Here is a 26,027-nt window from a genome sequence, read left to right on the forward strand (position 1 = left end):
CCAGCTGTTTTAGGGGGGTGTGGCAGAGTCTTAACTTTGATAAAGAATATCTCTTTGGTTTTGAGACTTTAGTCTTTGCAACTTCAGGGATCTTATCTATGCACAATCAGCTTGTAACACTCCAAAGAGAAAGGAAAACTTGAAATCGCATCATATGACCCCTTTAATTCAACAATGGTTGGATGTGAAAAATACGTACCTTGATTCTGTTTACCTTATGTTTAGAACTAAAAATAAAGCACTTAAATCTTAATTTCATTCAACTTAACATACTGTTTGAAGGTAATAACCAGGAGTTCATTGGCAACATGATTAACATATTACATGAACTCAGGATAATATGACATTAGAGATAGACAAAACGTTCAGTCTAGCATACAGTAGGCATGAATATATAGTGTGTGTGTGTGTGTGTGTTTGTGTATGTATAATTATTCTGAGAAAAAGGACAGGTAATCATGAACGAAACTTAGCATTAAATATTTACTAGAGAAGCTTTGATTGTTTTTCTGTCATACTCAGATCTGATCATGTCATCCGCTTGTGTCAACACAATGACCATAAGTACAGCAAACCACCTTTGGTCGCTGGATGATGTTCTTGGTCAAGGGGCCACAGCAAGCGTCTACAAAGCACGAAACAAAGTACTTTATCATTATTACAGTTTTCCCAATTTTCATTACTTAAACAGGTCATAGACAGGTCATACTTTGCTAAATGACACTTTATATTGGTGTAGAAAACAGGTGAGCTGGTTGCCGTGAAGGTCTTTAACTTGGTGAGCTACAACAGGCCGTATGAAGTTCAGATGAGGGAGTTTGAGGTGCTGCAGAAACTCAATCACGTCAACATTGTTAAACTCTTTGCTGTGGAGAAGGTACGTATCTGATGTGGTTTGTGACGCTGTTCAAGATTTTCCAGCCACAGTACTGTTGATTTTTCAGATGGTACTTTGATGTTTGAGTTTCTCATGATGCATTATGTCAGGGATATTTTTAGCCAACTTTTGGTCACACTTTATTTAAAGGTCCAATTCTCACCATTAACAAACCATTAACTACAACTTTTGCCTCAGTAAACTCCTAATTTGCTGCTTATTAATAGTAAGGTAGTTGTTAACTTTAGGTATTGGTTAGGATTAGGGATGTAAAATATGGTCATGCAGAATATGTGCTTTAGAAGTACTAATAAACAGCTAATATGTTAATAATAGGCATGCTAATAATCAACTGGTTAATAGCGGGAACTGGTCTCTATACTAAAGTGTTACCCAATTTGATAATTATTCAACTTTAGTACACAGCTCATTGTATGGTTTTACAGTTAGAAATAGCATAAAATAAGGGTGATAATACTTTTGCAACCATTTGTATTGAAATGTCTGGGCTTTTATTTTGAAAGAATTTTTTTGAGCAAGGAACTGGAGAGTCTTTAAAGATATTTAGAATTTTACTAAATATTTCTATTTTAAACAAATGCTTTTTGTAAATAAACACACCTTTGATTCATCAAGGAATCCTGAAAAAATGGTCTCAACAAAACATTGGTAATAAGAAATGTTTATTGAGCTACAAATCTGTATATTAGAATAATTTCTGAAAGATCATGTGACACTGAAGACTGAGGTAATGGCTGCTGAAGATTCAGCTTTAACATCACATAAATAAATTACATTTTAACATATTTTACAATAGATAATTTTTAAACTGTAATAATATTTCACAATATTACTGTATTTAGATTAAATAAATGCAGCCTTGGTGAGCATAATAGTTTTACTGACCTCCAAACAATAACAATATACTACTACTACTACTAATAGTAATAATAATAATAATTTTTTATTTTATTTTAGTCTTTTCACTAACCCTTGGATATTAAAATAGAATAAAACGCCAACAATAAAAACAAAAAGTAGTTTGTAATCAGTTCATATGGCTGTTAACAATTTCTCAGACAAGCAGGTGACATTCAACATATACCCCATTTCCATACATTCTGTTAAACTTGTTTGACTCCCCACCAAAAATAGATCACAGATCTGAGAGGTGAATTTTCAGTACACTGCCTTCATTTCTATTCTTGTGCATGTCAGATGCATATGAACCCGAAGCAGAAGGTTCTGGTGATGGAGTTCTGTTCAGGTGGCAGCCTGCTGAACCTGCTAGAGGAGCCCGAGAATGCGTTTGGACTTCCTGAGTCAGAGTTCCTCATCGTATTACATTGTGTGGGTAAGAACCAACAGAGGAAATTAAGTAGTTAAATCAGTTTCCACTCCATTACTCATGCACCTGTTGGGAGGCATTACTGTGGCTAAATGGAGCTCTACTCAGGTTTTGTCTCTCTCCTATTTGCTCATATACAGTCCAAGGAATGAACCACCTGCGAGAGAATGGGGTGGTGCACAGGGACATCAAACCTGGCAATATCATGAGGCAAGTGGGTGAGGATGGACGCTCGGTGTACAAGCTGACGGACTTCGGTGCTGCTCGTGAGTTGGAGGACGATGAGAAGTTTGTGTCCATATATGGCACAGAGGAATATCTGGTAAGGAGGAAATGCTGTTTAATTTCTTTCATTGGTTAATGTTGAAAAAAAAACTCAACAAAACAAAAGGTGCCACTTTCTGTATTCAATGATTCACAGAAAATACAGCACGTGCAGTTGCTCATCAGAAATGTGCACAGGTGTTTGATGTGGTTACTTTAATCTGTCTGTGAATAAACATATTATCTGATGTAGCAAATTAGCTCAAAAGGGAAATGTATATAAATAATTACAATTAATTATAATTATTTATGTAGCAGTATTAATATTACAATGAACTATTCTGTTCGTCCAGGGGCGTGGTGGCTTTGGCGATCGGTCAAGTCAATCTACTTCACAGCCAATCACGGGCCCCCTCCTTGCTCGGGCCCCGGGACTTCAGCCCCGCCTAGCCCTATGGTTAAAACGGCCCTGACTGCATCATTACTGTGTCTGTTCCCCTTTCGGGCTTGAACTGATGGTAAAACTAATGACATTATTTACTGTCTTTACATTTATTTTGAAAGATGAAGCTCGCGATTATGGTAAGGGGCGTTACATTTCCGACGAGTGCTTGTGGTGTTCGGCCAATCACAATGCACTGGGTCAGCTGGCCAATCAGAGCAGACTGTGCTTGTTGGAAGGAGGGACTTTGTAGAAAACGAAGCGTTTGAGAGAGGCGGGGCATAGAGGACCTACAATAATGTACAGTATTTGAAAAATAATGTGTTTTTTGAACATTAAAGCATGTCAACATATTCTGTTACACCAAATACACAAAATAATGATCTTTAAAAAAGCATCATATGACCCCTTTAATAATCATTGATTAATAATCAAAAAATCATAATAATTTTTCAGCCAATGAACAATAAAAACTGCATAACTGCAGCTCATGCATATAATAAACAATGTTATCTGTCAGTGTATGGACACTACTATTGTTATAGTTATCGTTCCTAGTGTGAATGGGTCTTTAAGGTCCTAAGTCATGTCTAATTTTCATGTTGGCCTTAGTTTTTTGTCTACTGGAAATTTTTAATGATGAACACCAAGATCCACAATATAACAGCTCATTGGATTGTTTTCATTCATGTCAAATTAAAAATAGGCATCTATTGTGACTCATTTAAGTTTCATGCTTTTATTCATCATGAATAACATCCTTGAAAGAAATCCTTGATAGTTCTTTGAACGCTGAAGCCTCTTGGTAGCACATGACCAACGGCTCTGTTTTTTCGCAGGGGTTTAAAGACCCAGCTGGTCCCAGTGTTGGCCAGCATACTAGAGGCCAATCAGGAGAAGTGTTGGGGCTTCGTCCAGTTCTTTGTTGCCACCACTGACATTCTGCACTGCATCACGGTCCACATCTTCTCTCTCCAGCAAGCCACAGCGCACAACATCTACATCCACTTTCATAACACGTATGTGGGCTCCTCGAGAAGAGATTTCTAATCTCTTCTCTACAGCAACTAAAGCTGAAGTACTCCATGCAACTTCATTCAAATGTGGCCCAGTACATTTTTAGGTTGCTGTATATGGAAATTCTGGTTCTTTTTTTTAATACAGTTGCCCATTTGGGTGTAGGTCCCCACATGGTCATTTAAAATCAATAAAAAAATGATTACCTACAATTATATATAAGTATGAATAAAGCTGAATTACTTTTCACAGTGATTCCAAAATATTTTGTTGTTGTTATCCTCAAGGGTCTCAATCTTGTTTGAGGATGTTCAGGCCCAAACTGGAATTGAACTGGCAGCTCAACAGTACCTTTTTCTGGGTCATCCTCTCATCTTGGAGCCAAGCATGAAAGTAGTGAACCTTCCCCTAACCACTCCAGACCGCCCTATCATTCTCATCAGCCGACGACCAGAGAAACTAGTAGGCCATCCATACAAAGAACGTACGGTCATAATAAATGTTTTTTTTGTGTGTGTGCCTGATGTCACAATGCCAAGTTTATGAGCCATTTTTATAAACCCTGAAGTCTCAAGTTTATGTTTTTCAGTGTAATTTAGTTTATGTATTTTCACAAATAAATTGGTAACATTTACAGAGGTAACTTTGTCTCTGTTTATTCTTCCGACATCCCTTCTTTTTTCATTTTTTCTGTAGCTGAGGCCCCTGCGATGCCCACAAAGTTTGACGTCATGGCAGATTACACCTTCTCCAAGGTAAGCAAGCCTCTTTGTTTTTATCTCTGGTGCTTATTTTTGGTGAACATTATAACACCATTATCCCTGAGCCTCACACTGTGTCCTGTTGTTTTCGTTCCTCCTAAAGACCATTGTCGGGGTCATCCATCAGTACCTGCGGATAGCCTGCTCACTCCAGAAGTACAGGGAACTGATTCAGCAGGGGTTCTATAGCTACATGTGAGCTCTTATATAATCACTTAGAGTGATTATATTGTCACAAGAAAACCGAACCTGATCTTGACATTTTAGTGTGTCCAATAACAATATTCTTGACTTTTCAGAGAAAACACCGGTTTTGAATGCAGTAATGTGGCACACAGGATTGCCATGGTGAATATGAAGCTGCTTTCTTCTATCAGCACTGAGGAGCATCTCCATCTATTGTAAGAACCCACCAGTGAGATACTGACTGAATTTGTGTTTTAGTTTACTACATGGTATCATGAATCTAATGCTTACTCTAGATTAATAAGCATTATATGTAGTAAGGTATTTAGTGATGGATGTCTCTTGATTATTCCCAACCAGTGCTCAGAGGTTTGCGCATGAGTTTCCAGACTTTGTAGACAATAAGAAAAAACTCCCACTGGTAAGAGTTGTGCTTTGTGAAATGTATATTGAATAAATCAGGGCTGTCCAAACTCGGTCCTGGAGGGCCGGTGTCCTGCAGAGTTTAGCTCCAACCCTAATTAAACACACCTGAACCAGCTAATCAAGCTTTTTCTAGGCATAGAAACTTCCAATCAGGTGTGTTAAGGCAAGTTGGAGCTAAACTCTGCAGGACACCGGCCCTCCAGGACCGAGTTTGGACAGCCCTGGAATAAATGAACTAGAACACACAATAGTTTGCATCCTTGAGGTTTATCATTGTGTGTAGATTGAAGAGGATTTGCAGCGGATGTATGGCAGTGGAGTCAGAGAGTTCCAGAATCAACTACAGCATTTGCATGTGATGCTGTCTAAACACTCCGAGACACTGGCCCAGGATAAGAGGTAACACAACCTGTTAGGATCATTTGGGGGAAAATGATACAGTTTACTATTTTCAAACGTATTCATCATTGTATTAAATCATTATCCTGGTGCCAAGGGATTTTCCTTAATTCTCTTATTTTATTTTTATTGAAAAACCTTGAAAATAAACTTAAAAACTATAGATAACATTTATCTTGCAGTGCCATAACATAGTAAAACATTTCAGCACAGTATTTGTCCAAATGTTGATTTAACTCGTTCTGTAAATTGAATTCAATAATAAACATCACATATTATCACATGTATAACATAAACAAAAATGCAAGCATTCGTTAATTCTAAATTATTTCCAAAAAAAAAATAAAAAATGTATGCTTCAAATGGTTGATTAAAATCTATACATTTGCATATAAATAAAATGCATCTATTACATTTTAATCCTGTGTTAATAATTAAATTGATTTTTCTTCCTCTTAATGCAGCATCCAGAAGATGGAGGTTTTATTGGGGAAGATTGTTGCAGTACATCAGCAGTATTGCAAAGACAGAATGACAGGAAGTAATTGGATGCATGTTTTTTCTCTCATATTAATATAACACAACAAATTACAGATGAATCTACATTGGGGGTTTGATGAGTGGAGCCAGTGCTGAGATTAGTCAGATTAGTTCTCAGTACTGCGCTGCAGGGAAGGGAGGCACTGTTGTGCTGCCTTATCTGACAGTACGGACCATTCCAGACAGGCACGCATGGAGACAGAAGAATATGCCTGGCTGCATTGAGAATGTTAGATGTGACGCTGCAGAGAAGCCAGTCAGCTAAAATAGTGCTTATCTTGAGCAGTCGCACAGAAAAAAAGAACTACGGTGTTGGGTTGATGTTTTCAAATGACTGCTCTGACTGCTATTAATTTATTCTCTTTCTGTCCCAGAGCTCAGCTACAATGACGAACAGATTCACAAGTTTGAGAAGTAAGTATTAAACACCAGGAGCATCTTGAATGAGTGCCCGTTCTCACAGTGATTAAACTGAGAAACGACTGTTTTCTGCTCAGGCTCAATCTTTCTTTATACATAAAGAAGGTCAAGAGTTTATTCAAGGATGACTGTTTGCAGAAATACCAGGATGTTCTGATGGCTGCTGGCAGCTGGAACAGGTATGACAGAGGTCACATGGACTGAGAATACACCATTTAATCACATTATGTATGGGCCCTAATGTCAAACATATTTGATACACATTTTATTACTGTCAAAGGTGTTTTGTCCAAGCAGCAAAAAAGCAGTCAAAGAACAACATATGCAGATGACCATGTGAGTGTTGTTTCTGCAGGGTTCTTTATGAGATGCAGGCAAGTCTAGAGCATTTTGGAGTTGTCCTCCGCCAGAGGATGGGGGATCTGCATGTGTGTGAGGCCCAGCAGAACAAGGTCAGCCCTCTTTTTTCCACAAAAGACACACACCGTCTGTCTTTAGCCCTATTCATGCGTGACAAGTTGTCCCTGGGGAGGTTAGGTAAATTTAGTGTTTCAGAGACTCACTTTGTGATTTAATCCTGTCCAAAGTTGAATAAGGCAGTGTAAAAATTTCACAACAAATTAGTTGGCAAAAATGTTTTGTCTTACTTTGGGCTCAATCCCAAAGAAAAGAATGTCTGTGAGGGCAGAATTTACATTTTTACAGTAGCTCTCCTTTTTTGTGTTGACTTTAGTTGTATAGCATGACTACAGCTAAATTTCTCATTATGCTGCCTTGTGCACAGTCATTATGAATTTTAAGTAAAATTAATTTCAAGTGGAACTTGCATCACTTCCAATTTTAAATGATAATTATTCAAATCAATAAGGACTGCCTAATCATGGCTGTTCAGCCCTTTTCAGGCATAACTAGTTATCCCTGAGGAGGTTAGAGAAATTTTGTGTTTCACAGACTTCACACAAGTGAACATTTCTATGTTTTCCTCACGCAGCCTCTGTTAAAATTGCACAATAAATTAGTTTTTTTACCAACTCTGGGCTCAAGCTCATCTGGAAATAATGTCTAAGGGCAGATTTGTATTTTTCACAGTGGTTATTGTTTATTTTGACCTTAGTTTTGACTTTAACTACTGCTACATTTCATTATGAATTTATGAGTTTTTTTTTGTGTGCAAACTCTCTGTGTAAATATCTCAGTTCAGAATTAATTCATAAATAAGTAAGGAGAGTCTAATCATCAGGTATATCAGGTATGATCCTCTCCTTAATTCCTGCTCATAATTCACATATCTTTCTGCCTAAACCTAACAAACTATTCTGAAGTCAGACATTTATACAGTTCCTGATCCACAAAAAGCTTGGATACAGTATGGAGCATCCTGAGTCCTGACCACGTTCTTCTCCATCTTTGCAGGTTCTGGACAGAGCTGTGCTTAGAGCTCTCCAGCAGCCTGTAGGAGCTGAGGGGGTGGATGGACAGAAAAAAGATGATGAGCACATGATTCTCAAGTATGTCATTGCATTGAAGATAACACAGCATTTATCAGTTCCAAATAATAAATAAACAAAAAAACTGTTTCCAGAATGAACAGATTAAAGGATGAGATGGAGGCTGTGGCACGGGAGCTACAGAATAACAACAACATGATAGAAAGGTACTGTATAGTGTTTAGCTGTGAATGTTTTTGTGTACAACTAATGTTTTTGTGTAGAAAATCCTTTCAAATTTAACAAGGCATCTTCTTTTTAAGCCTTGCGGTAGTTACCGCTACACTGCCATTGGAGAAAAAAGTACCTCAAGCCAACGGACCATGAAGACCTCAAAGAATGCACAGCAATATTTATATTTACCGAGCCTGAATCTGTGAGCTAAAGGGAAAGCAAAAGAAAACATCTAAAAAAATGTCTTTGGTTGAACCTCTCAAACCATAAAGAACAGATTAATGGCTATTACCAAATTGAGTTATGACTGGTCTCGAGTCCCTGAACTGTCCTGTGACAGATTAAAGGAAAACAGGAGTGTTTACAACTGCACTTTGATTTGATTTGAATCACAAAAGTCATATTTCTCAGATTCAGTGTTCATGTAGTTACTGCATTTTATCTTCATGCAATCTAGTAGTATTGACTTTAACAGCCAAGAAAATAGAAATATAGATCTGTTGTAACTACTACAGCAGTTTTCATGAGACTTAAATATTGATGGCACAGTGCATTCAGCTGACAATAATGGTGTAATTATTACACAGTCATGGGATAGAGAGAAGAGTTCAGTCTGCTTTGTAATTGATTCCGTTTTTGAGATATAACTGTGCAATTGCACTAATTTAATTAGTCTATTGATCACAACAGAGTATCACACAGCATGGAGCTCTAGAGGAGGCTTTGTTTATTTGACAATGTTTACCAGGGCCTTTGAAAAATGTGTGAACTGTACAAATGACTCCAAATATTATCATCCTGCAAATACTGACAAGGCAATAGACTTATACCTTGCTGTGTTACATATCATTACAATATGGAAAGTGAATGATGTGTTTGGTGGGTTCTGGTGGCACATTACAGAGTGTGAGTTAAGGGGAATTCCTCTTCCTGGGGCAACTATGGTGACCTTACAGAGACCACGCTTTGTTTGTCAAAGCTTGCATATGTTTGACTTAAAATTGAATTTTATCAACTTTCCTTTTGCCAGTTTGTAAACTTGTGTGTTAAATGTTTTTTTTTGTTTTTTTACATCTTCACTTCTGTATTGTGAGGTAAGAGGTACCCTTTAAATGTAAAGTGATACTTGACAGAGTATATATGGCGCTAATAAATATATGAACACAATTGGTGAAAATCATTTTTTATTTAAATATATATATATTTTAATGTATGTATGTATATTTCAGATGTTAATATATAATATAGATAATGAAGCAAAAATAGTTATAAAAATGCACGATAATGCAAATGACATATTTGAAATGTGCAGGGGCATGTTTACGTTATGGGGGCCCTAAGCAAATCTCCAGGAGGGGGCCCCGCGATCGCGATCCGGGTGTGACTATTCATCTAAACAAAATAAATGTAAAAAAAAATTTTTAAATAAGAGTTGTATATGAGATTCTCATAAACGGTGGCAACAACGTTTATTCATGGCACCTTTAAAATTCTCAATTTCTCATATTTAGTTGGAATAACAGAAGTGATCGACAAAATCATGAGTTTGTGAGGGCAGCCTTGGCGTTTTAAAATTCTCTTTCTTCTAGTGTTTAGTGGAATAACAGAAGTGAGCGACAATCATTGCTTTGTGAGGGGCAGGTTAGCGCAGCCAGTGACATTTAAAGCGCGCAGCTGATTCCGTGTGCGCGTCACACTCTCGCCGCTGGCGCTTCAATTTAGTTTATATTCTGCCCACCTACAACTCTTAGCCGAAATGGCGTCCGTCACTTTAGGACAGCACCCTGCTCAACACCACCTCGACTCGGATCAGCAACTATTCCACAAACTGAAGTCGAGCGACAGGAAGAAATTCACGCGTAAATGGTCTCTGGACAAGATCATCACGCGATACAGAGCGAGTGATATGGACAGCAGGAGAGCCGCAGTCTCAGCATCGCTCGCGTTATTCAATCACGATCCGCCTTCAGCATCACACAGCCGTGGCGGCTCGCCACGTAGTAATATGGACGGACCTGTTGTGGACATGGACCGAGAAAACGCGAACAATAATGACGTGATATTTCGCAGACACAGTGCCGGGAGCCGGAGAAGCTCGGTGAAGGACACGGCAAAGATCCATGCGTCTTCATCCCCACAAGATGTTCGCAATGCCTCGGCGCGGTCAAACTTCAGCTGCCCGACAGACGAACTGGAAGGACTGGCGATCGACAAGCTGACACAGGCAAGGTCGGGAGTAGTGAAGATGCGAAGCGAGCCTCTCAGGAGGGAGGCATGGTCCATCTTCAACCAGAGAGACCCCAGGGTGAAGGCAGAGAAGGGAGAGGGCCACATCTTCATCTCCAGACGGCTGAGCCAAGATTGGTGCGACGCCTGCAACCGCCAGATCAGCAGCGCTGCGCTAAAGTGTCAAAGTAAGTGACCGCTATCTCTCCTCTCCGCACCTGACCTTAGATAAACTGAGGGATGGATGAATGAATGAATGTAGGTTGAACGAAAAGGTGCATGTAATAACGGATAGATGAACAGGCGGAAGATTAGGGAAGTCTGAGGGAAGCATGGATAGAAAGAAGGTTGGATGAATGCAGAATGGATGGATGAATTGGACTGATGGAAACAGATGAAGGGTGCAAATAAATGTGCAAATACTGATAGATAGATAGATAGATAGATAGATAGATAGATAGATAGATAGATGGGGTTGGATGGATGGATTTATGAATAGGTGAATAGTTGGAGGAAGGGAGTGCAACAGATAGACATAGATAGATGGATAGATAGATAGATGGAGGAATAGATAGATGGATGGATGCATTAACAAATGATTGGCAGGGTAGAAAAATAAAGATAGATTTTGGATTTAATAATGGATGGACAAATGGATGCAGGATTAAATGGGTGCATATTAGAAGGGTTAGAGGAATGATAGATAGATGGATGAATTGATGGATGGACAAATGGATTGAGAGTTAGATGGACGGAGGGATGGATGGATGAATTAATAGATGAATGTAGGGGGATGCATGGATGAGTGGTCCGAGGATAAACAAATAGTTGGACGGATGGATAAATAATGAACAGATGAATAGATAGGTGGATAGATTGAAATATAGTTGAATGGATTGATGGACAGATACAGATGAATAAATGGTTGGATGGATGGACTTAAAGGTAGATAGATAAATCGATATGTTCATTTGTTGTATGTTTTTGGCATACGTAAAAGACTCTAAACTTAAAGGCTTGATAAGTGTTGAAATTGTGAGGAAGAGAGAAAAATCTCTAATGCAAAAATCTCTTTAAAAACTGTTCAGCATTCAAAACCATGAGATGACTAGAAAAGAAAGAAAAAGGAGTTGATAGAAAAGAGATACGTTGAGGAATGTCCATATATGTATTTATAAAGTACACAAGTGTTCGTTTTGCTAGAATTTCTGCCGAAGGGGTTGTTTGAACGGCACCAGTGTTAAAGGAACTTCCAGCAGTGTATGTTTAATCAAGATGAAGCATGCTGATACATGTGGAGGGTTTACGGAGGATGAGGGGAAAGTTCCCTGCATGCAAAAAACTCTTTAAAAAAACTGTTCAGCATTCAAAACCATGAGATGACTAGAAAAGAAAGAAAAAGGAGTTGATAGAAAAGAGATACATTGAGGAATGTCCATATATGTATTTATAAAGTACACAAGTGTTCGTTTTGCTAGAATTTCTGCCGAAGGGGTTGTTTGAACGGCACCAGTGTTAAAGGAACTTCCAGCAGTGTATGTTTAATCAAGATGAAGCATGCTGATACATGTGGAGGGTTTACGGAGGATGAGGGGAAAGTTCCCTGCAGAGGTCATTGTTTGTTTTTCTGTTTTGTTATTTGTCATATTTGATTAGTTGTATGAAGGGGGGTATGGTATGGATGACCCCCTCCAGATCCCTGGGGCTTCCTAAATGAAGTACTGTCACCCACAGAGGTCTCTGTTTGTCTGGAGATCGGAATGAGAAACATTTGAAGCATGTGAGTGAGGTACACTTGCCTTTTAAATAAATAAAGTAAGAATCTGAAGTGGGATCCAGTTACCCTGTTTGAATCATTTTGGATTTTTCTTAATGGTTTAGAGGTACTTGCTTCCTCTCTTTGCATGCTTTGCCTCTGCTCTGGTATTGCTGTTGTACCTTTGTTGCTGCACTCCACTGTCCCATTATACGGATGGATAAATAATGAACAGATGAATAGATAGGTGGATAGATTGAAATATAGTTGAATGGATTGATGGACAGATACAGATGAATAAATGGTTGGATGGATGGACTTAAAGGTAGATAGATAAATCGATATGTTCATTTGTTGTATGTTTTTGGCATACGTAAAAGACTCTAAACTTAAAGGCTTGATAAGTGTTGAAATTGTGAGGAAGAGAGAAAAATCTCTAATGCAAAAATCTCTTTAAAAACTGTTCAGCATTCAAAACCATGAGATGACTAGAAAAGAAAGAAAAAGGAGTTGATAGAAAAGAGATACGTTGAGGAATGTCCATATATGTATTTATAAAGTACACAAGTGTTCGTTTTGCTAGAATTTCTGCCGAAGGGGTTGTTTGAACGGCACCAGTGTTAAAGGAACTTCCAGCAGTGTATGTTTAATCAAGATGAAGCATGCTGATACATGTGGAGGGTTTACGGAGGATGAGGGGAAAGTTCCCTGCAGAGGTCATTGTTTGTTTTTCTGTTTTGTTATTTGTCATATTTGATTAGTTGTATGAAGGGGGGTATGGTATGGATGACCCCCTCCAGATCCCTGGGGCTTCCTAAATGAAGTACTGTCACCCACAGAGGTCTCTGTTTGTCTGGAGATCGGAATGAGAAACATTTGAAGCATGTGAGTGAGGTACACTTGCCTTTTAAATAAATAAAGTAAGAATCTGAAGTGGGATCCAGTTACCCTGTTTGAATCATTTTGGATTTTTCTTAATGGTTTAGAGGTACTTGCTTCCTCTCTTTGCATGCTTTGCCTCTGCTCTGGTATTGCTGTTGTACCTTTGTTGCTGCACTCCACTGTCCCATTATACATTTCAGCTAATTCACTTGCTTTTAAAGGGCTGCTATAACAAAACCCTCTGTTATAAATAAAACTTCCTTGGACAGGTTTGTAAAAGAGAACCAAAATCAATATACTATCAATTCATACAGTACTAGAATGTCCTATACCGTGATCTGAAATGAACGAGTTTACAATGCACCATGAGAACATAAGGTTCAGCCTGTGTGTTTAGATTTGTGTGTGTGCACATGGTGCATCTGTTTGCTCGTGCATGTGTGTGCATGTATAAAGTGTTGCTGAGTTAGCAGTGTGTCAGCAGTTCTCTTTTGGAAAAGGTACTGCAGTGAACGGCTTCATAAGGGACAGACAGCGAAATTGCAGGGGTTTATGGAGTGTGTCATTTAGAAGTTGGGGATGATTCTAGGATTATACATTAACCCCAATGACTGTTCTGCCCTTCCAGTGCAGTGAAAAGTCAAATTTGGGCGTCTCTTTAACCCTCCCTTAGTCCTTTCTTTATTATTTTTCTTTATAAATAGTCCCTTTAAAGGCATAGGTCACCTAAAAATAATAAAAAATGCCTTTCTTTCTAGTATTTTTTGACCATACAATAAAAGCCAGTGGGTCCATTGTATCGATTAAAATAGTTGAAACATTCTTCAAAATACCTTCTTTTGCATAAGAAAGTCACACAGGTTTGGAACAACGTGAGGGTGTGTAACTGATAACAGAATTGTACTTAATGGAACAGTATAGCCAGTCGAGCAGAATGTTGTATCTCTCCCATACTGAGCCTTGAAAGTGTGTTTGCAGAAGCTCCTTATCACATTTCATAGAGTTCCACTATTTTCATTGAAACCACAGTTTTAAACACTTGTTCCTTTTTCTCCTCAACCTTTATTGTAAATGCCAGGGTTGGGTGTAATTTTTCCTGGTAGATTTGTTGTGGTTTGTCAGTAAGAATCAGAATGGGATACACTGGGGTTTTCCAAATTCAAAATTTTGCCATTTTCAGTTCATGGGGGTTTTGTGTAGCATTCCAAGAGCATGTCCTGATATGCCTCCACCATAAGCATTGGTTTCTTTTCTCTAGTATGTTGAGATGCCCCTAGCAGAGTTATTGCACATGACCAGAAGTCACTCATGGGTAAAGCACAACATTGTAGTTTGTAATTGTTGCTGTTTTTGTTTGGAAGTGTCTTGGAGCATGCTGGGAAATGGTGTATTTAAGAGGTTGCGGTGGTGCAGGCGGGCTAAAGATGGAGCGTCTTGACTACTACAGATCACCATTTTAGTGCACACAGCCCATAATTATACACACTGAATGAAAGAGGCAGTCAGAGAACATCAGTGGTTAAGTTCGCCTATAAACAGTTCCTTTGAGCTCTTACTCTCTCCCAAAGGAAAGAAAAATCACAAATGAGGTCTCTTTAAAAAAAATAAATTGTTTCTCTTAGATAACAATACAATTCATAAGAGAACAAATGGAGACTTTTGCTAAAGTCACCTGATTCTCAGATAATTTTCTTGATGAAAAAAAGGAATATATAGTGTTCTTCAGAAGAAAGAAAGTCATTATTGGATAAACTATCTCTGAATAGTTTCAGAGTCTTGCACTTCACTCATTCACCAAGAAACCAAAATACAAAAATGTACAATAAGAAATTACATTTAAATATGACTTCAAACATTTCTCATCAGATTTTTCCTAGATTATTTGATCTGTGGTATTCAGTACACATTATTGTTTATAATTATTTATATATATACACTATAAAAAGTAGTAACAACTGTTGCTTTAAAAGGGAGCTATTTCGAACAGATCTTACATTTACATTTTGTTTTGTTGGTGTAACTTTTTATTTTATTTTTTTTTAAAGTTAAATGCATGTTGTTAAATAATTTTGGACCAATCTGCATATCTTTTTTTTTGGATAGAATCACTTAATTTAGATGTTACCACATTTTTGTGCATTTTTTCCCTCCCAAGTATATCCAATACTCCCATTTAAAATTCAAGGAATTTTTATGAGAAACACATCTGGAATCTCTATGAAATCTCCTGAGCGATAAAAGAATATCCTTTGAACAATAAAATGTCCCTCTAAGTCAGCTCTTTCTTGCTCAGCCAACATACACTGTGAAAACCTGAAACCTCACATTAGTCTTCAATTGCACAAACGCATTGCTAAACGGATTGTGAAAGGCATGCTCCATTGTGTTTAGTAAAACCATTATAAAGTTCTGTTTCTGAATAATATTACATGACGGATATGTGTTAGGCTGAGTCACAGTAGGTTTAAACAAGGTCTCAAGGTTTAGTCAAGGAGAATGAGTGAGTTCTCCTCAGGTAGCCTCCACCTCCCTGCTAGTGTGACTCAGAGTTACTGAGTGTCTTAAAAAGCGTCCCTCACTGCATGGGCCTGTCTCAAAGCTTCAGTCTTACCTGCTCTCTCCCTCTCCTTCAGTCTGGCTTTATTTGTCTAATCTGGCTGGGTTTTTGGCAACCTCCCACAACCAATTCAGCACATATCTGTCTGCAATGGAGGGATGCTGCCTGTCTGCCTTTGAGTTTAATCCATGCTGGAGTAAAACTGCTTTTAGCCATATTGCAGATGGATTATAGTTTATGGATGCCAGTCAGACATCGGATTGATTTTTAATTAAAAGTTTCAGACACGCAGTAATACTAGAAAGAGGAATGTTTTCTTTTTGGCCTCGACGAGGTAAAAGGATGCTGCTGGGTAGATGTAATGTGTTGTTTACTCTCTGACCTTTGGAAGCTCTGCATCCACCCATAAACATTAAAAAAAGTTCTTAAATATTAGCATTTATACTTCAACTTATTATGAGAGAAATATGAGATGTCTGCGTTATAATTGAATATAACTGAAATGGAAACATGTATAGCTTTTACATCCCATTACATTCATTTCTCTTTTTCTTTTTTTTCAGTTAAACAAGATATGAAAACTTGTAAATCAAGTTTCCCCAATTCTCAATTTTGCAAACTAAATCAAACCCCTGGCACAAGTTTGACTGGGTGCACCACAAAAACCCATTGAAAACGTGTTATTCATGTTGTAGATGTTTTAGTGGTTACTTGTTGAAACACACGGTTAAACAGCAGAAGCTTTGTCTACTTTCTCAATACAACATTCACCTCAAGCGACAGATGGACTGGGCCTGTTAAATCATCACTTCCTGCTTGAGTACTGTGACTTCACAGTATTCGGAGGTTGGATAGGCAGCTAGTGCATGAAGGCTTCATTGGTTGGATATTAGTATCAGGCAGTCAGTTTGAGTTGGAGGTGTAGAGTGGGCTGTGTTTCATGTGTGTGTGAAGTAAAGATGTGTTAATGAGGTCTGTGATGGGGTGTACGGGGCAGTTATTGCTGAACAGGAGGAGTGAGTACGCAAAAGTATGACAGAACCGTTGGGAGTTATCTCAGGCTATAATTAGGCTACTTCTCTCTACCTCTTTCTCTCTCAGACTCTCTCTCTCTCTTTTGGAAGACCTGGGGTGAGGACAGCAGGAAATGTGCCACCCCATCTATTATAGTCAGCAGAAGTCAAAAGCAAAATATGTATTGCTTGCTATTTGTTCTAGGTTTTGGCTAAACACGGGTATTATTTGGTTAAATGGGGCAAATTTTGCTTTATAAATGTAAATAAGTTGTTTCATGATGCAGATGAGATGTATTGAGGTATATTATTCAAGCATTTGCTCATTAAACCTTTACAATAATCAAACCTCTGAATCTCTAAATTGGAATATGAGGTGCGTTAATAAACTTGTTGATATATTAGATCAATAATACGCTATATTTTATGATAACCTAACCTCTGAATCTATAAATTGGAATATGAGATGCATTATTCAGGTATTGGATCGATTCATTATACAGTGTATACAATATACATTTATATATGCATTTATTAGCTAATTCATATGAATTTATGTTGGAATAACCAAACCTCTGAATCTATAGATTGGAATATGAGGTGCATTTATGAGCTATTATATCATTAAAATACATTTATTTTTGGATAATCCAACCACTGAATCTCTAAATTGGAATATGAGATGCATTAATAGACTTGTTGATATTAGATCAATAATATACTATATTTTATGATAACCAAACCTCTAAATTGAAATACAAGGTGCATTATTGAGCTATTAGATAATTCAGAATGTATTTTGGGAAAATCCAAACTCGAAACCTCTGCATTTGAATATGAGGTGCATTAATGAGCTTTTTGATATTAGCCTAAATCAATAATATGCTTTATTTTATGATAACCAAACCTCTATATATTGAAATTGAAATATGAGGTGCATTTGTGAGCTATTTGGCCATTAAAATGCATTGATTTTTGGATAATGAATTTGAATATGCGGTGCATTAATGAGCTTGGTGATGATTAATATGCTTTTATTTATGCATCATCAAAGTTCGGAATCTCTCAATTAAAATATAAGGTGCATTATTTAGGTAATTCATATGAATTTAATTTGGCATAACCAAACCTCTGAATCTCTCATTTGGAATATGAGGTATTAGATCACTAATATGCATTCATTTCTGGAAAATCTAACATCTGAATGTCTGAATTGAAATATGTGCACATGAGGGCAAGGTGATTTATTGAGGTTATCCAGTTGTAGGTTAACCTTCATTGATGCTGTAATAGTTGTTGTTGAGAGAAATGGAGCCAGACGCTGCTCTCAATTCTCTTTATTTATAGATGTACACGAGAGGGAATGAGGAAGGTGTAGAGTGGAGGGCTAACATGCTCTGAACTTGAGACGTCCTTCAGAACAACAGGTTTCTCCAAGCGTGGGACTGTATTCTCACACAGGAAGTGGCACGATGGCACAGAGTGACAGGAGAGAGGCATAGAGGGAGGAAGAGAGAGAGAGATTGACGGATCGATCGAGATGGAGGGAGAGGAAAAAGAGAGTAGGAGGCAGGAGAGCACTGCGGCTGTGCCTTTAAGGATTCAGTGAAAAACATGCTGCAGAGAGCAGGATGAGTGGGTGCAGTCTGAGCTGGTACAAGTTCTGCACTGCGTGAGAAAAACAGGAGCACGGACACAGAGAGACAAGAACAGGAGAGCGAGTACCACCAGTCAGCGGAGGGGGCGATTGTGTCAGAGGGTAGGGGTGCAGGGTGGCAGAAAGGCAGGGAGGAGGGGGGCGTTCAGTGCACAACACAAAACCGAGCGCAGCCCTGCGATGGTGGACACACAGGAGCGACTGGCGCAGGGAGCCCACACCACGACGCAACGGAGCCACAGGCGCCCAGCCCCAACCGGGACGGAGGCCGCTCACGGACCAGCACCTGGAGCGGGACGCAGTGGTGGCACTGGGGTCATGGCCGCAACAGGCCGCAGATAGCGGCGGTCATGCTGCCGGAGATGAGGACGGAGGAGGCGGTGGCCAGCGCCTGCTTCGGACAGGTCTCAAAGCGCCTGGGACGCTTCTTCCGCCGCCTGCCCAAGTCCCGCTCCTGGTCCGAGGGCCTCCGCATGCTGCGGCGCTCCAGCAGTAGTGGGACCCTCATGTTATCAGGTAACTTGAGTCCAAGAGATGAGAAATATGTGGACATGGACTGAGATAGAATGGGGTTTGGGTTAGTAAGTGAATGTGAGACTCAACCTTAATGTACTTTTATCCTCTGTGACTAGACCTGTCTAATTAGGCTTCAGTCACAGAGCTCCGCAGTGGCTTTCACCTTCCTTAAATAGCCTTGTTCTGTTCTTGTTGCCACATCATGTTCTCGTTCTGCTTTCCTGCTCTCTTGGTCTCTTTCTTTCCCTCTGGGTTTCCTTTTCTCTCTCATGTTGTATCTATTGTTGTCCATTCATGTGCTGAATAGACATTGATCTGTAACTCGGCCGCTAAAAGCTTCTGTGGTTCTAGAATGTGCCAGTAAACCAGGTAGACAGAGTGCAATGTAATCATGCATATGCATGGAGTCAGGATAATTCTTCATTGTGCTATAGCCACTGTTTCAACAGCAGATTTACCCGATCCTTTTCAGAAACAAAATGCAAAGTAAATGTACATTTTCTAAACAAAATGACAAAATTTGCTCATTTGCTGCTTCACTGTTTTGAATGGTTGAAAACATGTTGCTATGTAGATGCCTGAGATTTCTGAGTGATCTCTTGTTGATCTCTAGAGGTTTTTATGGGGTTTGGGGTGATATTTAGGGTGTTCTTGGTGATTTATTGGGTGTTGCTTACAAAGTAACAGAATAACAAACCACCCAGTTTGAGGTATCATTCATGTCTGTAGCACATTGATATAAGTACTGAAGTTTAATACTTGGAGTATTGGCTTCCCCTAAAAAGCACTTATTAATATTAGTAAGTTTGTCTGTGTTACGTTGTGTTTGTGGAATCAAATTGACCCAATGTATCATTTCATACAGATTCTCGTCTCTATTTCAAGTTAGACACCCAGGCATCAGTAGATGAATTTGATCTCAGTGCTGTTTTTGGCAAAATTACGTTTTGATCAGAAGCCAAGGGAGTTGAAATTGAATTTCCCATTGATCTGGACCGGAATGCCTCTTTGAGTAGACGGAGACTGGGATACAGTACACCAGCCTAATGAATAAAAAGTGATCTGCTTTAGTGCAAGTTAACTTCCCTTCTATTCGCTTAGTATCATACTTGAATAAAAAGAAAGATACACTGATGACACTTCTTCTTTTTCTAAGTTTCAAAGAAAGTGTTTAGTGGAGAACTGGAGATTGATGGATCACGTGTGAAAGTGATGGCCTATGTGCTTAATTTTTCATAACAGTGCTCTTTTATTGACATGGACATAGCCTGTAGTAACATTTAAAGTGTCAGCGCAGAACTACAGACTGAGTGCTCTGATAATGGCATCACATCTGGCTCTTAACTCCCAGTAGACTTTACTTTCTAAGTCATGGCCAATCCAATTAGCGTTAAAGCTGTTTGGCGAATATGAGCCTTTTTAGTTTCTGGTTCGGAAATGCTTATGAGTTGACGAGTGCATGAGATGGCGGCAGCACTTTTCTCACTCTTTTTGTTTCATGATGACGTTAGCCATCAGCTCCCGCACACACTGACGCACTGCTGTGGATGACACACGCTGAGTGAGACAGAAATCAGCAGCGGGCGGTGTGAATTTGACATGTCATGAAGTAAATAACCAACTTCTCAAGCAGGATTTAAAGGGACAGTTCACCCAAATGTACTTACCCTCAAGCCATCCTAGGTGTATATGACTTTTTTCTTTCAGACGAATACAATCGGAGTTATATTAAAAAATGTCCTGGCTGCTCCAAACTTAATAATGGCAGTGAGTAGTGGTAGAGATTTTGAAGAAAAATAAAGTGCATCCATCCATCAAAGAAAGTGCTCCACATGGCTCCAGGGGTTAATAAAGGCCTTCTGAAGTGAATCAATGCATTTGTGTAAGAATAATATCCATATTTAAAACTTTATAAACCATAATCTCTAGAAGCTAGAAGTTTTAAATATGGATATTCTTCGTACACAAACGCTTATTTTATTATCTCTCTTTCTATACACACGCACACACACACACACACACACACACACACACACACACACAATTACTTCACTCAAATGCTTTGTATTTCATAGTTTTTACCTACGTTTTTTTCCTGTCAGTCTAAAATTGCAGCATAACCTATTTCACATAAACCTGCTGAACACCACATAAATAATAAATAACCTGTGGTTGGTCCCTTTACTTGTTGAGTGTTGCTTTTTTTCTTTTTAAGTAAATTGTTCTTGGCCAGAATGAGCTGCAGTGTGAACATGGCCAAAAGACCTTAATCTAGTGAACCATTATGTATACGCTTAGCAGAACTATAGATGTGACTGAAGTATAGAAGTATTCTGTCAGCTCAAATTGACACTGAATCTTTGCATGTGAGCTGGATTGTGAAAGCTTGGCTGTGAAATGCTGATAAGACCCCAAACAAACCTGTCTGTATTCAGACTTTGTCAGCATCTGTGTTCAAAGTAAACACTAGACACACACTTCTTTGTTATTTGTCACTAGCGATCCACCCTTCACAATTGCTTTCCATTTCAATTGAAAATTTCCCACTGACAGTGTATTGCAATCAGGCTCAAGTTGACATTCTCTGTGAATAAGCTAGCTGTACATGTGAGGCTGTGTCTGTGGCATGTGCTCAGGACCGCAAAGACCTGACCAGTGCAGCTTATTAAATCCATTAGATTGGATTTTAGTGCTCTTTGAGCATCTTTAGCATCTAAAAGGTTTCCCCATGCTTCACAAGACAAAACATCCTGATTTTCACTGTGTCGATACTTTACACCTCGGTAGACCTTACTTTCCTTAAGCTAAGCATTAATGGGATCGGGGCTATTTCTATTCATTATGTTTTAATAGGGTATAAACAAAGAGTGCCAGACATTGTTTTACTGTGGGTTAATTCCTCCCTGGATAACAACAACATTTTCTTTTTTCTTGCATTATTCTAATAAGAACAAGGAACTAAAAGAACATTTTGATCTGTGTTAGATATTTGAAGAGTTCAGATGCAAAAGCCTCTAAGTGCCATCTGAAATTTTCTTCTAAAATTAGCATTTTTATCAGGCTCCTATGTTTAGGTTCAGTAATTTTACTTTAATGGCAATGTATAGGTCCTTTTCTATGCCATTTAAGTGAAATAAATTAACATAAATATAGGAGTCTGATAAAAAATGCTCATTTGAGATGAAAATTTCAGATGGCACTTAGAGGCTTTTGCATCTGAACTCTTCATTTAAAGAAAAAAAAATACAATATATGAAATAATACAATAATAAAATACATATATTTAACATACACATATATTTATTTTTCTTGACAAATTCTATTTCCATCATACTTTATGTCATAATTTGTTTGATTGTTTGTACTTTTTTTAAATTACATTTTCCAGGTTTTCCAGGAATTGGAATTCCAAAGTTTCACATTTAGAATTTTTGGACAACAATATATACAAGTGGGGAGTTGGGGGAAAAAAGTAACATGTTTCACAGTATTCAGTCACTTTTTTTTTCTGTTTAGTGTTGCTTGTGTTTTTCCGGTGACTAAACTAAATGTGGGGGTGTCTACTTGGAAAATAAAGAAACAAGGAAGCTGTGGAGGAAGGGAATAAAATGAGGAATGAAAGAGAAACAGAGAAAAAGAAAGAGAGGAATGCTGTAAGAATAAAGAGAGGAAGACTCGAAGTTTGTAGTCTCTGAATGTCACGTGAATGAAGCATTCATATGTTTACATGTATTTCAGCCTCAGTATGAATATGAGTATGGGTGTAAATGGGATGAACAACTGTGTCTGTGAGAGAATGGATGGATGTAGTGATGTGAAAGGGAGTGAGAAGGGAACTTTAGTCACTGCCAGGTGGATAAACCCAGTCTAACGAGTGTCTAAAAAGTGATTTGACTTCTTTCACTCACATCAGAATAATCAATAGATTAACAAATAGGAATGCAGACACCGTAACAGATGCAGATACATCAGTAAAGATTGTGCATGCCCATGTCCCCTATTTTTTAAAACTTATAGTTTAAGAACACTTAACAGCAAATCTTAAAATAAATATACATTTTTCATACTTTAAAATTTTGTGATGCATAAATACAGTTGTAGCATTTATAACAACTGATTTAATTTTCTCATTTATTTGGACAATATACACAGAAAAAAATGATATAGGATTAACAATTTTCACACAATTTTCAAGAAATTCACTAATAATTACAAAGAAACTGCAAATAACGTCACATAACTGAATTAAACATGAAACTGTAGAAAGACTGAAATAGTATTATCTTTTTCTTTTTACAGTATACTGTAGTATTGTATTTTAATATTGGTATCTCCATATATTTGTATACAGCCAAAACGTAAAAATAATTATCCTCTTATCCGTGTTGGCCCTAATTTTAATATCAGTGCATTTTAATTAGTAATTTATTGCAGAATTGCACACAACTTAATCTGAGATTTCGACAAAATTCCACCTGGAAAGAAAGGTCAGATTTTGTTGTGTGGTCCTTCTGAAGACAGAAGAGATCTGTTCAGTTTAATTACAGACTAAATAAATACCCACCAATTACCCAGAACTATTATCCCAGGGGTTGTCTATGAACGATAAAGTATGTCTATGCTTGCTCGATATAATAAAACTACACGTTTTAAAACACTACACACTCATCAGGACTCTAATAAAGAGAGGTCATTGTATGGGAGTCTACAGAGAGGTTCTTTACTTTAGCTTTATTTGTTGCTGTTTGAATGAACCAGTGTGTTTTAGTCAAACTGCTGCTGTGTTTGTGTCTGTTCATTGGAGTTTTTGTGTCTGTTTCAAATTTAGAAACATTAATTTAGGCTTAAATTACAGGGTTCAGTCAGATAGGTTCCACTGGGACCAGGTTGTTGGAATATGATGCTATGTTGTGTGTGAATAGAGCAGTGCAGTGATGCCGTTTTTTGTATGCCACCACACTGATTCCCTCTCCAAAAATCCAAATGAGCCAAACTTCACTTTCGTTATGAAGGGCATGCTTGAATCATGGGAAAAGATGTACAGCAAGGTGAGAAAAAAAATGGCAGAAAATGCTGCTGACCAATGCAGAATCTGAGAAACAGAGAGTGAAAGAGGTTGTAGGAGGGTGCGTACAGCTGGGGTGCATATAAAGCCGCGGCTCTGAGAAGGAACTGTGACTCCTGAGGTGGAAAAATGCTGATGTATGGAAGAGAAGGGGAGATCAGAAGTGTCAGAAGGAAGTAGGAGGCGAGAAGGCGCATGAGGGACAAAAAGGCGTCAGTGTTCTCGGTCCCCCCTATAAACTCCCCCTTACATTCCAGCTATCGGAGGGGAGTTTGGCACGCTTTTCCAGCTAAACAACCGAAATGTTTCTACTGATCAGCAGATGTGGTTAACTCCAAGAGGAAGTGACTATGTTCTAGTGGGAAGCAATGTTTTAAAGGGACAGGCCCAGAGATGCGTGTTTGACCTCTCGTACTGAGGAAATTCCACACATGGCCGAATAAACATTGTGTTTAATGTGACAAGGACAAGAGTTTGACCTCCTCTGTCACCAGCACTCCTGTTTTATAGCAGCACTGCAGCATTTCCAGGTTATGTAAACTATGCTGCAATGCTCTATCCATGGGGTTTCTCTAGCATTGACCCCAGCGTTACTTGAGAACACAAGTGTGACCACTCTGTTCATAAGGCTCTGCGGCTAAACAAATACTCTAGGGTCACGGTTTCATGTGCCTCTGGGAAAATATATGGAGTGTTTATTAGATTTTTCTCCACATGTGTGTTTGACAAATATATTGTGCATGGAATTTAGTTTTTTCCCCTGGACATCAGGATTTCAGATTTTAGAAGGCAAACTGTAGGCATGTTTATGCTTGTTGTAAACTGGTTACATGGATTCAAGTAGTCTCTATGTTTTAGTTTACCATTTTTGTAGTAACAGTGCACTTTCCATTTACGCATCTTCAATTTTTATGTAATTAGTTTTTTTTAGTGATTTTTTTTTCTTAAAATTCATTATTGCATTGTTCATATTTTGATTCCCCCCCGCCCATTAAGTATGTTTTAATTTAAATTGTTTCATTATTGTCACTTTGATGTACTTTAAGTCATAACAACAGCAAAAAAATGATGAAACTGCATTCAAAAAGAGTAGAAACACTAAAACATGAAAGAAATTCATTCTACTGTTTATCAATGTAGCATTTAATTGATCAACACACAATAAAAACAAATACTGTACATTATTTAATTTAATAAATAGTTATAATAATTACATGTTATCTGTGATTTGTGTATGTCGTTTTCAGCAGCCGTTACTAAGAAAAACTTTTAAAATGGTGTAAGTGTTTCCAGACTTATAAATGGTGGTTTAAATAATACTTAAATGAGAAATAGAATCAACTAAATCTGAAAATGTGGATGTTTTATTGAGTTTAATTGATTTTTGCGGACGTCTTGTTTGGGAGTGATTTTACATTCCAGTCTGCCAGTCATATTCCGTCTGGTCCATTATGGGTGAATCATGCATACTGTATAATCCTCCGTGTTAAATCTCTTTACAGTTCTTCTGTCTGTAACCCCAGAAGGTTGGCGGCACTCTCCTCAGATTAATCAGGTTTAGGGGGTTCAGACCGCACTGCAGTAAGGACATGTGATGATGGAGGGGAGCATATGTGAGCACACAGTTTGAAGGATAAAGAAATGGGCTCTGGGAGCATCCTGTGGCACTAATTACCTCATCTAAAGAGTTTCAAAGAAGATTTGGCTGTTGTAAACCTCCAATCTTGTTTGGGACATTTAGATTTGGCTGGAATAATCTATAAACTGATACTATTGAAATTTTTCAATTTTTTTTTTGATTTCTAGTTTGTCAGTACTTGCTGATTAAACTTCAACAAAAGTCTTTGACCCATATTTTTATGAGGGTCATTCTATGTAACAGATGCATGCATAGTGTGAATTAAAATTGGGTATTATTTTAAACACTTCTATCTAATACTTTTAAAGGGGTCATATGATGCGATTTTCAAGTTTTCCTTTCTCTTTGGAGTGTTACAAGCTGTTCGTGAATAGA

At 38.1% G+C, this 26,027-nt stretch overlaps 2 protein-coding genes across 2 annotated transcripts in view; both read left to right on the forward strand.

The window, feature by feature from the left end:
* Positions 1 to 9,501, forward strand: part of LOC107655948 (inhibitor of nuclear factor kappa-B kinase subunit epsilon-like) — a 10,178-nt gene extending 677 nt beyond the window's left edge. The window contains exons 3-21 of the mRNA XM_016443583.1: positions 523 to 644; positions 740 to 877; positions 2,096 to 2,231; positions 2,366 to 2,547; positions 2,647 to 2,687; positions 3,771 to 3,950; positions 4,236 to 4,432; positions 4,645 to 4,703; positions 4,813 to 4,904; positions 5,009 to 5,110; positions 5,256 to 5,316; positions 5,605 to 5,720; positions 6,185 to 6,261; positions 6,635 to 6,674; positions 6,758 to 6,859; positions 7,036 to 7,132; positions 8,094 to 8,188; positions 8,263 to 8,334; positions 8,431 to 9,501. Coding sequence (XP_016299069.1) covers positions 531 to 644; positions 740 to 877; positions 2,096 to 2,231; positions 2,366 to 2,547; positions 2,647 to 2,687; positions 3,771 to 3,950; positions 4,236 to 4,432; positions 4,645 to 4,703; positions 4,813 to 4,904; positions 5,009 to 5,110; positions 5,256 to 5,316; positions 5,605 to 5,720; positions 6,185 to 6,261; positions 6,635 to 6,674; positions 6,758 to 6,859; positions 7,036 to 7,132; positions 8,094 to 8,188; positions 8,263 to 8,334; positions 8,431 to 8,494 — 1,965 coding nt within the window. The 5' untranslated portion in view covers positions 523 to 530 and the 3' untranslated portion in view covers positions 8,495 to 9,501. The remainder of the gene's footprint in view (positions 1 to 522; positions 645 to 739; positions 878 to 2,095; positions 2,232 to 2,365; positions 2,548 to 2,646; positions 2,688 to 3,770; positions 3,951 to 4,235; positions 4,433 to 4,644; positions 4,704 to 4,812; positions 4,905 to 5,008; positions 5,111 to 5,255; positions 5,317 to 5,604; positions 5,721 to 6,184; positions 6,262 to 6,634; positions 6,675 to 6,757; positions 6,860 to 7,035; positions 7,133 to 8,093; positions 8,189 to 8,262; positions 8,335 to 8,430) is intronic.
* Positions 9,502 to 10,058: 557 nt separating this feature from the next.
* Positions 10,059 to 26,027, forward strand: part of LOC107656014 (ras association domain-containing protein 5-like) — a 44,941-nt gene continuing 28,972 nt past the window's right edge. Inside the window, exon 1 of the mRNA XM_016443664.1 lies at positions 10,059 to 10,755. Within this exon, the coding sequence (XP_016299150.1) occupies positions 10,098 to 10,755 (658 nt within the window). The 5' untranslated portion in view covers positions 10,059 to 10,097. The remainder of the gene's footprint in view (positions 10,756 to 26,027) is intronic.

This window comes from Sinocyclocheilus anshuiensis, unplaced genomic scaffold (assembly GCF_001515605.1).
Source record: "Sinocyclocheilus anshuiensis isolate Anshui unplaced genomic scaffold, SAMN03320099.WGS_v1.1 scaffold51, whole genome shotgun sequence".
In the NCBI taxonomy this organism is placed as follows: Eukaryota; Metazoa; Chordata; class Actinopteri; order Cypriniformes; family Cyprinidae; genus Sinocyclocheilus; species Sinocyclocheilus anshuiensis.